Source organism: Phascolarctos cinereus, unplaced genomic scaffold, assembly GCF_003287225.1.
Source record: "Phascolarctos cinereus isolate Bilbo 61053 unplaced genomic scaffold, phaCin_HiC Scaffold_9;HRSCAF=440, whole genome shotgun sequence".
NCBI classification, from domain to species: Eukaryota; Metazoa; Chordata; class Mammalia; order Diprotodontia; family Phascolarctidae; genus Phascolarctos; species Phascolarctos cinereus.
In genome coordinates this window covers 28,688,573-28,704,137 of record NW_027556402.1, presented here as the reverse complement: position 1 = coordinate 28,704,137, position 15,565 = coordinate 28,688,573, and the positions used below count along the sequence as shown (strand labels likewise).

General features: G+C 39.9%; 1 protein-coding gene across 2 annotated transcripts in view; it reads left to right on the top strand.

Annotated features, from left to right (window-relative positions):
• Positions 1–647: 647 nt before the first annotated feature.
• KLHL8 (kelch like family member 8) overlaps positions 648–15,565 on the top strand; it is a 46,451-nt gene continuing 31,533 nt past the window's right edge. The window contains exons 1-2 of one of the 2 annotated variants that reach the window (XM_020988326.2): positions 648–840; positions 13,817–14,176. In XM_020988326.2, coding sequence (XP_020843985.1) covers positions 13,913–14,176 — 264 coding nt within the window. In that variant the 5' untranslated portion in view covers positions 648–840; positions 13,817–13,912. The remainder of the gene's footprint in view (positions 841–13,816; positions 14,177–15,565) is intronic. The other variant, XM_020988327.2, reaches the window with a different exon arrangement.

Below are 15,565 nucleotides of genomic sequence, written 5' to 3'. Positions count from 1 at the left end.
ACTACAAATATATTTTTGTAAACTTAAGTGTATACTGTTTCTCCCCAAGGATTGCAAGCTCCTTCAGGACCAGGACTAATTTTGTCGTTTTTTTCTTTGAATTCCCAGAGTTCAGCACAGTGACTGACACAGATCAGGTGTTTTATATGATGATGATGATGATGATGATAATGATATATGCATTCATAAACACACTCTCTCAGCAAATGGCCTACCTACGGAACATGAGAGGCAACTCCTCCAGCTCTCTTCAGCTGTTGTTTACCCTCCCGGCATGACAATTGTATTTTTGTTGCTGCTGTCTGCCCCGGACACACAACACATAAGCACATAGAGGTAGATATGGATATATAGAGATAGTTGTATATCTGTATATCTAGCAGCATGTACATGCACGTTGCTATGCTTATTAATGAGGCAAAATCGAAGGTCTCCAACAACTGCTAGTTAAGACCTTTCCTCGCTCCGCGCCCAGCACGTGCCTCTCGCCTCAGTCTCGCCTCGCTCAGTTCCAGCCCAGCCAGAGGGAAGAGCAGAACGGCCCGAAAAACTACACTTCCTAGGGTACTCTCGGCCTGGCCCGCCTCTCCCGCGCATGCACGGTGACGGCGCGGGGGAGGGGGGGCGGAGCTGCCGGGGCGCGCGCTAAAGGCGCGTGTCCCCCACCGTAGCTCGACCCGCTGGCGCCAGCCGCCGGACCGCGGAAGCTCCTGAGCGGCTAGTTCGCAGCCTCTGCCCCGGGCGCAGCGAGGGCACCCGGGAAGTCGGCGCCGCCTATGGTGGAAGAGCGCAGGAGCCGGGAAGGAAGAGGGGGGGTGGATCCATTTCAGAAAAAGCTAGGTAACGAGGCCTGCGGTCCGCTCCGACCCCCAGCCATTGTCCCTTCCGTGCACCCCGCTGTGCCCCAGAGGGGAGACCCGCGGCCCCCTGTCGCGCTGGGGCGGGGAGGAGGAGGGAGCCCGTGGCCGCCTCGGGCAGGCTCGCCGCCCCCCGCCGCGTCGGCCCCCCGCTGGGGGAGGCCGGACGGACGCCCCGACGCCGGACTCCAGTGTCCGGCAAAGAGGAGACGCTTCTGGAAGGGGAGGGGGCGAGCCGAGAGCGCCCCCGGGAGCCCGGGGCCTGGAGCGGCCTCGAGGCCCAGCGGCGGCTGGGGCCGGACGGCCGGACCGAAGCTGCGCCCGGCTCCGCTCCGCCGTCCCGGGCTGGGGACGGGGGTCCTTGCCTTCGTGGCTCCGGGAGTGCGCGGGGGTGCTGCGGGACCGGGGAGGGGGCGGCCGGGTCAGTGACACCCGAGTTCAAATCCAGCTTCAGACACCTCCTAGCAGCATCACCCTGGGCCGGTCACTTCACCCCGCTTACCTCAGTTTCCCCATCTAAATGGCAAACCAAATCGTGCCCCAAACGGGGCCGCAGGTCAGACACGACCGGACGCAGCCGAAGGTAGAATCCGCAGGACTGGACAGCGGCCGCGGGGGAGAAAGTGACCGGGGGAGAACTGTGGTGCCCAGAGGGTCTGGTCCGTTTCGGACACGGGGCTTTTAAGGCTAAATATTTAGGCCATCGGGCTCAAGTGTCCGGTAGGCAGGTGGAGGTCAGGCGAGCTCAGGGCTGCAGGAATGGATCTCAGGATCATCCGCACGGAGATAATTGAATTAGTGTGTGTGTACGATGTTACAGCTGACATTTATATGGCACTTGTTAGTGTCAAAGAGCTTTACCATATTACCTCTTCTGATCCTCATGGTGATCCTGCAGGGTGGGTGCGACGGCTTTTGAGTCTTTTGGAGTCAGGGTTGTGGACAGATAGAAAAGCGCGCAAGCCATGCGTGAACCTTCCCCTGGTTTCCTGGAGCCGTTCGTGCCTCCCCTTTAAAAAAAAAAAAGCTACCTTGAATTTATTTTGTGCGCAATTATACGTGCACGTAGCTCTCCTGATAGAATAGGGATTCTTACCCCTTTTTGTGTTGTGGATCTCTTTGGCCATCTGATAAAGCCTATGGACCCCTTTTCAGAATGTTTGAAAATGCACGAAATACGTAGGACTACAAGTGAAAGCAATTATACTGAAATGGTGAAATGTTTTCAAAAATATTCTCAGACCTCTCAAAACCCCAGTGATGAAATGTACATTTTCTTCCTCCTCAACAGCCAGAAGGCATTTGTTTTATCAGTTTTCGTGAGAATAGTCTTCCCACCCCCCAATATTTTGTTTGTCAGTTAAGTTAGGAGTGTGATATTTCTCTCTAGCATTTTGCATTGTGGTACTTACAGGTTTGTTCAGCCTCAGTATTTGGTTTCTCTGCGTCTTTGGCAGCTTTTCTCTTATAATTCTGAATTGAATGCCCTTTAATGAAGCACTTCAGCCTCTCACCGTTCTTAATAGCCTATCTTGTAAGAGAACTGTATTTCAAAAATAACTATTTGAAAAGCTTAGCAGAGAATTTTATCTGCAGATAGAATTTTTTCATTGTTTTACTCGCATTTATGTTGACTTGTTTAATATTTGCCAGTTTGTTTTTTATCAATACTTTGTATACTTTTTCTCTCTCCTTTCTCCTTGGCCCAAGTATAGCCAAGCCTTGTATGGGTGGGGTACCTGTGGTCTCAGGTCACGTGGCTTCGAGGCCGTGGGTTCCTCATCCCTGGAAGAGTATGGGCAGCCAACAGCTGGCCATGGTAGCTTCTGGACCATCTCTCTAGACTAGAAGTCTCTCTTTTCTTACTACTTCATGATGTAAATTTAGTTGGTCAAAGAGTCGAGTATAATAATAGCTCACTTTTATCTAGCATTTTATGGTTTATACCAGGCATGCCTTGAAATTTACATTTAAAAAATATGTATATTAATTGCTATGAATATTGATATAAAATAGATTCCGCTATAATGTTCCCAACTATCTATAGTTACCTCTAGGGTCATCCTGTATGTTTAAGGCAATTTAATCTCTTATCACTTGATAAATATCAGTGTCCTAATCTCACTTAAATATTCTGAGACACTGAATTTATTGAGAGAAAATTTGTTCCATTCTCAGGGAGCTTTATGAACTAAATATTAATAGATATATAGTATTAGAAGCTTAGGGAAGTCATGACAGTTAAGTATAACCCTTATAGGAATAGGAATTTGGGCTTAAAAATCAGATGTAGGTTTATTTCGGTTTTCTGTATTTGGATATACCACAGAGTCATTTATTTTGAAGTTGAAGACTTAAGTTTATGAGTTGAAAATACACGTGATTGTATTTATTAGTACTTGACTTTGATTTTCTGCTTTCTTAAATTTATTTATTCTGTATTAACCTGTTGAAATGAATCAAGATGAAATGAAAGGTTTTTAATCTCTTGTTTCTTGTACATACTAGATAGCTTCTAATACAGTTAAAGTTGTGTAAGATGCATTGAGTCCTACTTAAAGGGATCTTGTCTTTCTATAGACTATATTTTCTAAAAGAAAACTCTAATAGTTCATTTTCCAGTGGATTTAGTTAGTCTGTGTTAATGTGGAAAGCATGGATTCTTTTCATCAAAGAAATGTAGTGAGTATGTTATCAGAATTCCAATGACTTTAGTTTACATGAGTCAGTCCTGTTCTAATAATAACCAGAATTGGAAGGACTATTAGTGAAGTTCTGTATTTCATTGCCCTTTCTTGGGATGGTTGTTTAAATGAATGATATAGAGCATTTACTCTGTGCTTTCTTTCTAGTATTGAAATTTTATATTTTAGGATATAACATCCATAACCTAATAATAGCATAATGTTTATGGTCATATAGGACCATGACAGGACTGATCCAGCATTAGACATTTTCCTGTGGTTTATTTTCTAAGGCTACTGTATTTGAAAAACACAATAATAAAGGACAAACAAGTCTTCATTTTTCATACTGGAAGCTTTAGATTATTTGCCCTTACAGGAAAAGGAACATTCTCCTTCCCTGTGATATGCAATATAGAGGCATCTAGTGAATGTTAAGTACTAGTTGATAATTATATAGCTTTCAGTATTGTTTTAAATGGAAAACAGACAAGTATATCTTCAAGAAATATTTATTCATCCTCTTTTAGAAATTTAAAACTTATTTATGTGAATTAGGTCATTTTTTATAGTATAGTTGATAAATTAGAAGTTCTCTAATATGCCTGATTGAAATTTGAGATTTTAGACTTAATGTCAACTAAGTTAAATTTCAGCTTTTATCCCTGAAATCTGAACTGTTGTATCAGACTGATCTATTTCCCTGGGGATAAGTTGCTAGGCTATAGAGCTGTGTGGTTTAAGGCCAACTCTTGTTTCTGGATCACTTAACTGCTAGCGTCGGAAAAACCTAGTGAGGATTTAATGGGCAAATGTTGCCAGTCACAGTGTCATTAGTGAGTTCGGGCAGCAAGACAACTTTGGGGAGAGTATGTGTTGGGGATTAGGGGGTGGAAACTGGCAAACATTTTCACCTAAAATTGCATAGCAGATTCATTTTAGTGACATAAGTCAAGAATTTAAGATATATAGAATAAATTGTAGATCTGTGTGTTTTCTAGGCTTGTAGTGTAAAGAGAAATAGACTCTGAAGAGTCTATAATTTTCTACATTGAGTACTTAAGACACAGTCACCTCAACCTAGAATGTTCTTTCACCCCTTTGGTTGGTCAGTTGCTCTTGGAAACTTCCTTTTAAGGAAGGGCCTGGGCCAGCCACGCTCACTTCTTCATTCCTCTCTGGGCTCTGCTTTTGACTCTATGGACCTTTTTCTTCACTGTATTTCAGAAGCCATCCTGGAAGATGCCTCAACCCTTGCTGCCTGGAAGCAGCCTTCTCATCCTGGAAGATCCTTTTGACCCTCTGGTCCCCTACTCCTCTATTGACGAGTTCCTCTTGGAACCTCCAATTGAGGAAATGACAAGGCCAGCCATGCTTACGCCTTCATTCATCTACCATCGCCACGCCTGAGTCTCCAGATTTTTCATCCATATTCCTTATTCCCCAACCCCCTTTTCAGCACCCTTTTATATGTTGTCTTCTTCCATTAGAATGAGAATCTTTTTGTTTATATTTATTAATGGCAGAGATTAGCTTTCTTTTTACTTGTATTCCCAGCACTTAGCACAATGACTGGTACATAGTAAACACTTAATAAATGTTTGTTGACTTAATTTTAGATACCAATTTTACTGTGCTCTGAAAAGGAAATCCTTATAATGCAAATTTTCAGTAACATGAGTTTTATTATTCAGCTTTCCTAATTTGCCAGTTAAGATCTGCTGTGAGAAATATTTGTGAATAGTTAATTTTATGAAATTGACTAAGTGAAAAAATTATAACTAGTTTTATACCTATTCTTATTTTCACATGCTTTTTGTTTTAAAAAAAAGCCCCATATTACAGATTACTATCTCTCTGCCTTTGTTTTTGTTGAGTAAGAGTACATAGGTTTCAAGAAATGAGCTAACATTGGACATGAGCACAGTAGACATTCTCCAAGGTCAGTCTGGTTAATGATTTCCAGCATAACGTGAAAGAAATAATTAATTTACTTTTGTGGTTTTTGGCACAACTCTGCCAGAAACAAATTTATTAATTATCTTGTAACTCTAAACATCTTATTTTAGAGAATGAGAGAAATCCAAAGAGAAAGAGATCCCTCCTGTCTGTGAAAATCTCTCTGGCCCCAGTCATTTTTCGTAAATAATTTAACAAAAGGCAGAATTCCACAATAAGATAACACATACCTAGAAAGTCCAGGGCTTCCTGGCTTCAGGGTTGCCATTCTGCTTCCTAACAATTTTACATGGTTCAAGTTACTCTAAGATCTTAAGAGCTAGGAGTCTCTTAGTGACCACTTAGTCTGAGCCCTTCATATTTTAGATGAAGAAACCAAAGCTCAAAGATGATAACAGGGTTGTCTAAGGGGCCTCACACCCGACTCTCTTGAGTTCTGGGATGCTCTCTTTCTGCTACTCCACATTGCCTCCCTTATAAAAGTCCTATATAATGGCCCCAAAGAACATGTACCACTTTTGTAATGTATATGCTGTATCAGAGTACACAGAACATTTATGAAGTGCTTACTATGTACCAGGCACTGTTAAATGCTAGCAGTACAAACACAAGCAAATGGAAACTTTTCTCTCTGAAAGTATTGACTAGTAATGAGGATAGAAAAAGGGACTGAACCTGTGTTTGCATTAACGTAGAGAACTCTTCATTGAGGGAACTGCCTTTACCACCATGCAAGTTGACACCTTTTATGTAACTTAACATTCTTAAGAGAGTTGTGTAGAGCTCTGAGTGGTTAAGTGACCAGTGTCACACAATTGGTATTTGTCAGAAACTAGAATTGAACTCAGGTCTTCTGGCTTTAAGGTTGTCTTTTATTTACTATACCTCTCCACTGATAACTGGAGGTAGTATGTTAGAATGGAAAGAATAAAGGACTTAGAGGCAGAAAAAACTTGATAGTAACTGTGTTTCTCTATGCCTCAGTTTTCTCATTAATCAGATGGGAGTTTTACCAGTCCTACGTAACAGAGTGATTGTGAGGATCAAATGAGTTAATCTTTGTGAAACTCAATGTGTTTTATATATGATAGCTATTGCTAATTAATATTACTTTAACTTCTTGCCTCATATGGACCTTTAAAAGATTATTTAAATAGCCTATGTCCCTTTTAAAAGTTGTTTAGACAAGTTTGAACATCTCTGTCATGCCTTCTTTTTCTAGAGGTCCTTCCAGGTTTACTCAGACCTTTGGGCTCACTCCCCACCTTTCTAAAGGCTGTGGGAACAGAGAGAACACAATGGGTTGTCCTGCATTGATAACTGTAGCTATTGGGCTTTTGGCCCTTATATGCAATATATAGAGAGACTCAAGGCAGGGAGTCATTTTGTTGTTTTATTTTATTTTGTTTTTGCTTTTTGGTGAGGCAGTCGGGGTTAAGTGACTTGCCCAGGGTCACACAGCTAGTAAGTGTCAAGGGTCTGAGGCCAGATTTGAACTTTAATCCTCCTTGACTCCAAGGCTGGTGCTCTATTCACTGCCCCTTAGCGAGTCATTTTGGATAGGTACATTTCAGAGGAGGGTGAAGGGTCTCTCCTAGATGCCAGTATGTGAAAGAATTTCTCTGAAGATTGGTATGCCCCTCCAATTCCCCTTGCCGTTCCCAATCCCTTGAGAGTCACTGGGAACCAGCCTTTAGTGCCATCAGGACAGTCAGGCTTACTCACAGTTAAGTGCTTACTGTGTGCCAGTCACTATGCCAATCCCTAAGGATATAGAGAGGCAGAAAACAGACCCTGCCCTCAAGAAGCTAAATTCTAATGGAGGAAATAACATGTAAATAATATGCAGAGTAGATTGAAGGTAATATGAGAAGTGAAGGCACTAGTAGCTGGTGGGACCAGGAAAGTCTTTGCAGAAGGTGGGCTTCGAGCTGAGTCTTGAAAGAGGCCAGAGAAACACGGAGGTGAAGGGCAGAACATTCCAGGCATTGAGGCCAGCCAGTATAAAGATATAGGAGGTGGAGTGTTGTGTTCAAGGAACTACAAGTAGGCCAGTGTAATTAAGTCATAGACTAAAAAAAGAAGAAAGGGGCCAAGTTAGAGCAGTTTATATTTGATCCTTGGAGGTAACAGAGAACCATTGGGATTCATTGAGTGGAAGGAGTGGGGAAGTTGGCATGGGGTCAGACTTGTCATTTTAAAAAATCACCTTGGTAGCAGTTTAGAGAATGAACTGGAATGAGGAGAAACGAGGTAAGGCAACAAGTTAGAAGGCTATTGAAATAGTCCAGGTGCAGAAGGTAGTGCCTTGGAATAGAGTTTAGGCTGGGTACATGAAGGAAGGGGACATAAATGTCAGAGATGTTATGAGCCTGGAGATGACGAGATTTGGCAACAGACTGGATGTGTTGGGTTCGTTGGAGTGAGGAGTGTATAATGATAATATGTATAGTATCAAGTTGAGGGAAGATTTAAATAAATTGTTCTCAGTCACAGACCACTAACTTCTCAAATTCAGTAAACATTTGGCAAGCCAGACAAATGTTATACATGCTAGTCTCAATGGGTGGGTGCTTGTACCCGGTTTAGACCTTGAAGAATGGAAAGGGGACTTCAAAATATAGAAATGAGGGTTGAGAGGCAAAGGGACATGGAGTCTTTACAAAACACAGGGCAAGACACGAACAAAGGCAGGAGAAAGGTCAGGATTAGAACAGCTTCTCCTGGGAATCTCCTAGATTTTAAAAGCTACGAAGGAAATTAGTGTGGTAGGATCTCCTGATATGAAATCTCGTCTCTCACTCTCCCCCTTTAATCCTAGCATTGGAATTCTAGCTTAACCATCTTCTGTTATAGCTGGCCCCACATTTCAAACGAAATGCATATTTGGTAAACTTTGTTGTGGCCCCCAGCTGACTGACAGGAAAGTGTATTTATGGTAATTGATAATGTCTCTTCCTGGAAACAGCCTGGAATAGGCTAAATTAGTGGAGATCTGTACTCACTTTGCCTGTTTTCTCTTCAGTGAAGTTTTTATAATTCATTCAGATCAGATAATGTTGATCATCATTAAAAGGAAGCATGGTGTAATGGAAAGTGTACCAGACTTAAAATTGGAATGCCTTGGTTTGAGACCTGCCAGGCATTGTTACTTCACCAGTTGTTAACCTGAAACTGAAAATGATATATTATTCTATTACTGTCAGATTTCTTCAGATGTATTCCTACTGTGATTTATTGTCCTTGTTCAAAAAACCCGACTTTTTAAAACAGCCTTCTTCTGGTGTGATGCGTGGCTATAAGTCATGGAATACTGTACTGTAGACTGAAAAATAGATGTTGAAGATCCTCTAACTGGCAGTGGAGAGGCACATGGTAGACGGGAGCAGATTGTAGCACATTACGCATGAGATTTTTTTTCAGTAGAAGTGATATGAAAGAAGTCTTCAGAGAAATATACAACCATAAAAAGATATGCTGAGCACATAGCAAAAGTGAGAAATGTATCTTCTGAATGCCATTGGAATCTCGACATCAGGAGACCTTGAGGAAGGCCTCGGGATGTTGGGGGCCCCTGTGTGGTGAATTTATAAGAAGTTGTTGATTGGAGTTGCATAGGATGGACAGGCATGGATGGATTGCAATCTGCATTATTGGAGATATCATCCATGTCAGCAAAATCATAGGCCTGTAAGTGTATATTAAAACCAACAGCATTTTGTTGGTTCGGACTTGGGGGATTACTTTGAGTAGCAGAATGAGCTTGCGGTTGCCTTGTCTTGGTATCAACAATACTAACTTGAAAATAGTATGTTAATATAATTAGCCGGTTTACAGTTATTAAGTCACTTTAAAGTAGTATTGCTGTCATGCTCCTAACTCATGGAAATAAATTTCCCAAAGCCGAGGTCAAATCATTGTTGCTTTAACCCCTCACTGCCTTTTGTTCTTTCTTATCTCAACTATAGGATATTATTTTTAGGTGTAATTATCATCTAGAGGCTTCAGGGCAGTCCTTGGAGTCAGGAAGACTTGGGTTCAAATCCTGCGTCTTATACAGTGGCCTGTGTGTACATGGGTGACTTTTTAGTGCCCTAGATACCTTCAGATTATGAGTTGCCCATCTTGCATGGGTGAAGAGGGAGTTCTGCACATACGTCTGGACCAAAAAAAGACTGTATTCTAGTTGAAGAAATATTAAATCTATTTTCAAATCCATTCCATAAAGAAATCTTTTTGGGGGGTGGGGGAAGGGGGGAAGAACATGTCCGGATCTGTGATTTCATCTGCATAAGAAATGCTCAGTCATTCAGTAAGCATTTATTAAGATCTTACTATATGCCAGTAGGAGCACCTACTATATACAAGATACTAGGTAAGGCATTAAGAAAATGTAGAGATTAGTAAGACAAGGCCAGTGCTGTCAAAGAATTTTAGAAGAACTAAGATCTGTACACAAGTGTAAACCAAAATACGCATGTGATGCATGTGAAAATGGGTGCATCCATTCATGTCACTCTCCTGTCCATTACCTTCCAAGGGCTCTCTGTCTCCTCCAGGATCAAATACAAAATCTTCTGTTTGTCATTCAAAGCCTTTTACAGCCTGGCCCCCTCTCCTGGACCTTTCTAGTCTTCTTACACCTTACCCCCTTCCCCCACATACTCTGTGATCCAGTAACACTGGCCTTCTTTGCTGTTCCTTATACAGGACACTTCACTGTCTGCTCTGGGTATTTTCACTAGCTGTGCCCCATGCCTGTAATACTGTCCCTCCTAATTTCCACCTCCTGGCTTCCTTCAAGTCCCACTTAAAATCCCATCAAGTATAAGAAGCCTTCCTTGATTTTTCTTAATGATATTGCCTTCCCTTTATTGATTATATAATTATCTAATGTCTCCCCCCCATTAGACTGGGAGTTTCTTAAGAGCAGGGACTGTCTTTTGATTTTGTATCACAGTGGCTCAGTATAGTCCCTGGCACATAATAAATAATTATTGATTGATGTTCACAAGTATATCAGGTGGAGGTGAGAACATTTTAGGCTGAGAGAACAATGAAGTCATTAATTTCAGAGTCGTTTTTTAGCCTTTTTCAAAAACAAAAGCAGAAAACAACAGATAGTACATTGTGTTATTGGAATAGTATGAATTAAGCCTGAAAAGATGGTTAGAGTTAGATTATAGAGGGTTTTTAATTGAATTCCTGATTTAAGATGATTTGACAATGAGGAACCATCGAAAGGCTATTGAGTGAAAAGGCATCAGCACATACTCTACCAGAGGTTTAACATAACATCGGTATGTAGGATGGATTAAAGGAAATAGGCTAGTTACAAGATTCTTGTAACCCAAAAAGTGGTGCCACTGAGAATTGAAAAGCAACAGATATAGAAGATATAGGAGTATCTTACGTTCTAGGAATTGATCAAATATTGAACAAGACATTAGACTCATGTCGTGATGACCTAGCACAGAAAGAGCCCAGAAACTAATTCACTCTTTCTGCAACTCTCTTCATCTTTGGAGATCTATATTAACAGCTCTTCAGATTAAGGAAAGCTGAATTGTCCTGTCTTCCTAGCTCAGTTTCCCTGGATTGGGGAAGTAATTATGTGCTCTAATTTCAAAGACCTAGTCAGCTAGATTGAAGGTCAGATGAAATGTATGTAAAGCATTTAACTAGGCAAAGGATTGTCTTAGTTGTCAATAAAAATTTGAAAGCAAGATTTCTTACGGATAAAGTAATAGGTCCATTAATCAAAAGTTCCCTAAAATCCCTTTTCTCTACACTGAGTGCTCACTGATCTGTACTGATTAATTAATCGTTGACATAGGTAGGATGCTAATATTAGATTTTAGAACTTTGAAAAAGTTGCATTGAATGGGTATACCATGTTGAGAGGATTTTATAGCTAAAGTTTGTCTCTGGGCTCTTCAGCTAAATATCAAAATTACAAAACTCCCTTTAGGAAAAGAAAGATTTTGATCATAATAGTACAATTATATAAGTGATGTAAGTTTGAAATAAATATGCAGCTTGATTAGAGATTACTTTTGGGGGAAATTCTTTTATTTGCTTCTATTTATGAAAGACAAATCACTATAATTTCTATATTAAGACGAATTTCATTGAATTTTAAAAATCTGTTCTTTGTCTTGGTAATATCAGACTTCACTAAATAAGCTTATGAAAGTGTGTTCTATAATTATAAGCTGCTAAAAAAAGCCTTTCAGTTAAATTGCCACCTTTTTAAAAACTGACTGTAGAAAAAAAATAATGATCACTCTCAAGAATTTTTAAAGACTACTGTGGTTTCTGGATCTGAATAACTATAGGATGTATAAATGGTATTGGCAACAGAGGGAGGATCTTTATGGGTTATACAGTTACGTGAGTCTTGCCAGCGAGAAAGAGCATGCTACTTTTAACTCTAGGTCATATTAAAAAAAAAATAAAAGTAGTATCTGTTGAGTGCATATCAGACAAGTACCTTTTTTTTTTTTAAACAAGCACAAGGAAAACAGTCTAGTCAGTAGTTCACGTTTATATATTCCTTTGGAATTGTCATGGATCATTGCACTTTTAAGAGTTAAGTTTTTCACTGTTAATTATTATTACAGTATCGATGTTACTTTGTACATTGTGTTTTCCTGGTTCTCTTGACTTCACTTTGCATTATTTCATACAAGTCTCCCAGGTTTTTCTGAAACCATCCCTTTTTTCATTTCTTACGCCCATAATATTGTATCACAACTTGTTCAGCCATTCCCCTGTTGATGGGTCTCCCCTTAATTTCCAATTCTTTGCCACTGCAAAACAAGCTACTATAGATATTTTTGTACATATAAGTCTTTTTCTGTTTTTGCTTTTAATCTCTTTGGGATACAGACCTAGGAGTGGTATTGCTGGGTCTAAAGATACGCGAAGTTTTATAGCCCTTTGAGCATAGTTCCAGGTTGTTCTTGGTTCCCTATGTATTTGAGAAATGAGTCAAGAAAAACACGAAACTGGTGGGGGGGGATTTCACAGCCAGTTTGATGTTTTTCTTGATTCTTTATTTGTAAATAAGTTTACCAAATGGTAAAATTAGCCAAGGCTTTTCCTTGTATAAAGTGGACCATCTCTAATGGAGATGATGATGGAAGAGTCTTATACTTTTGAAGCCAGTGAAGCTTGGAAAGATTTTCAGTTTCCCTCCTCTGATTTTATGAAGATCATGAACTCTGTGATGTGGTACTGAGGGTTATATTGTATATTTTCTTCCCATCTGTTACTTTGTGTCATGTGACAATCTTAAGCTTTTTCTGTTACTTTGTACTCCTCTCATGGTTCATCTTGGCACTGCCAGCTTGTGAGAGTTCTGAGAGCATGGACCGGAAATGTCAAACATGAGGCCCATCCGCGTGTGGCCCACAATGCTCCTGAGTGCAGCCTGAACCAAATTAATTTGTAATTGGAAAGTATTAACTAGACATGAAAACATGGATCATGCATTTTAAAATGAAGTCACTGTGCAGCTCACGGGGGTCCGTGTGTATGCATTAGTAGCCCCCATTTCTGTTTCGTTTTGCACCGCTGCTTGTGTAGACATTACAGACTGTTAAGGATAGATAGGAACTTTTCTGACTCATGCCTGAGCAGAAAACTGTTTGCCTGAAGAAAAATCTCTATATGATGTCCCTGACCAGCCATCATTTAGTGTTGCCTGAAGACTTGTATTAGGCAGAACCTCCTTCTTAAGTAAGTCTGTTGTCTCCTGATTGATAGGATATTTTTACTTATGAACTTAAACCTAACTTTTGCAACTTCCTCCTTTGTTAGTTCTGCCTTCTGGGACAAACAAAGTAATTATTAATTCTATGTCTAGATGATATTAACTGATAATAGAGGCAAGGTTATTTTGAAAGAAAATGTATTTTTATTATTGAAAATTTTCTGTATTTCTATACTGCTGTGAAGAATATTGAATTTTGAACTAAATCTAATAAAATAATTTTTTAAATCACTAGGTATAATCTTTAACTAGAATAAATATAAAATCATAGCTTTTACCAAGAGCAGTTCCTTTCAAATGATAGTATATGACAAGTATCTGATTTGCTGTGCTTCAAGATAATTTGACTAAATCTGATGAGAATTCATTAATTTAAATAAATTTAAAATTGTTATCTGAAGTATATAGATCATCTGCCCTGGTACTTGAGATATTTTGTGGGATTTGATTTTGATGATGGAGGGTATTGTTACAGCAGATCTAGAGAACAAGCAAAATATAATACTAATGATGGTTTTTTCCCCCTTATCTACTAACAGGGAAATGGCAAATTGAACTGAATGTGAAAAATGTATGAAGATTAATAGGTTATATCTCTCCTCTTCCCCCTCAAAATTTTTAAAAATCAATGGGAAATGTGTGAACAAATCAGCATTGAAAGAGGAATATTGTCAATGGCTTCACCATCTTTGTGCCCGGATTCAGCTAAGACTCATTTAATAAAGGGGAAAAAACAGCAGCAGCAGCAGCAGCATCACCAACAGGAGGACAGGTCCTCAAATAGAGATGGTTATGGAGAAGAATCTTATACATTTGAAGCCAACGAAGCTTGGAAAGATTTTCACAGTTCACTCCTACGGTTTTATGAAGATGGTGAACTTTGTGATGTGACACTGAAGGTGGTATTGCATATTTTCTTCCCATCTGTTACTTCATGTTATGTGACAGTCTTAAGGTTTTTTTGTTACCTTATGCCTCATCTTGGTTATAGTTATGCCTCATCTTGGTATGTAGGTGACCCCTAGGTTCAGGAATGCCATGCCAGCTTAGTAAGAACTCTGGTAGGGCCAAGCCAGTGGCATGCTATGGTTTTTGTTTTGTTTTGTTTTTTTGTTTACAGAACAGTGTTCTTTGCCATGAGAAGTTGGAACACTAAATGTTTAAACCAATGACAAGGGTTCCTGGGCAGTCAGGGCTTCGTACCTTTTACCCAGACCTTGGGATTTGTCTGCCTTGTCTTTCTCTTTTCTATTCCTTCATTTCCCCAAGACTCTAAGGAGAGGAGGTATCTTTATATCTCTTCAGATAGAACTCCTATTATGACTTTCTTGCCACCTAGCTAGCAGGCACAAGTTTCAGGTAGGGGTAGAGTCTGGGAATGTGCAAATCCCAAGGGATGGGGAAGAGTTTAGCAGTAGGCTGAACACTGGTATAATGCAGGACACTCTAAGCTCAAAAGTCAAAGTACTTGTAGTGGACAGTGTGTCTATCATACAAGGATCAGCCTAGCTCAATGAAAGGGCTGTTCCCCAGAAGATGCCATCTGAACGTAATCTGAGACATAATTCTTATTTTAATAAATTTTTTTTACATGTATGAATATAATTAATAGAAACTGGATCTTTCCTCTGTTATCAGTGAGGATCCTGTAGAGGGGAAATTGCACTTATCTTGCAGATCCTTGCTCTTTTCCTCTCTTCCACTCTCTCCATTTCTTCACCTGAATCCCCCCAAATCGGTGTTTTTTCTCTCAGATTTTCCTGGGGCACTTTCTTTGACCTATATACTTAGCCCTTAAAACTTTCCTCCTTGTATTTATACTTATCTGTGTAGATGTTACCTCCCTAATAGAATATGTAAGTTGCTTAAGTTCACTGTGTCCCTTTTATCTTTCTGTGTGGTGGCATCTATGCATCACAGATAGTATACACTTAAATGTTTGTTGAAAAAGAAATACTTTTTTCCTAAACTTAGAGCAATTAATAACATTTTTTAATGTTCCTAGGAATCTGATGTTGGAGCTAGATGCTAATCTTACTGTGTTGTGATATGTCATTGATGATGTAATCTCAATTTTCAACAGAAAGTTTCTAAATTTAATCTTTCAGCTGGTTAGCCTGTTTGCTTTTATTTAAATTTTCAAATTAAGTCAACAGATGTTGATTAAGCTGTTACTATGTGCCAGTCACTGTGCTGGGATACAAAGAAAGGCAAAAACTCCCTGCTTTCAAGGATTTCACATTTTAACCAGATAGGAAACATGCAAACAACTATCGACATATATACAA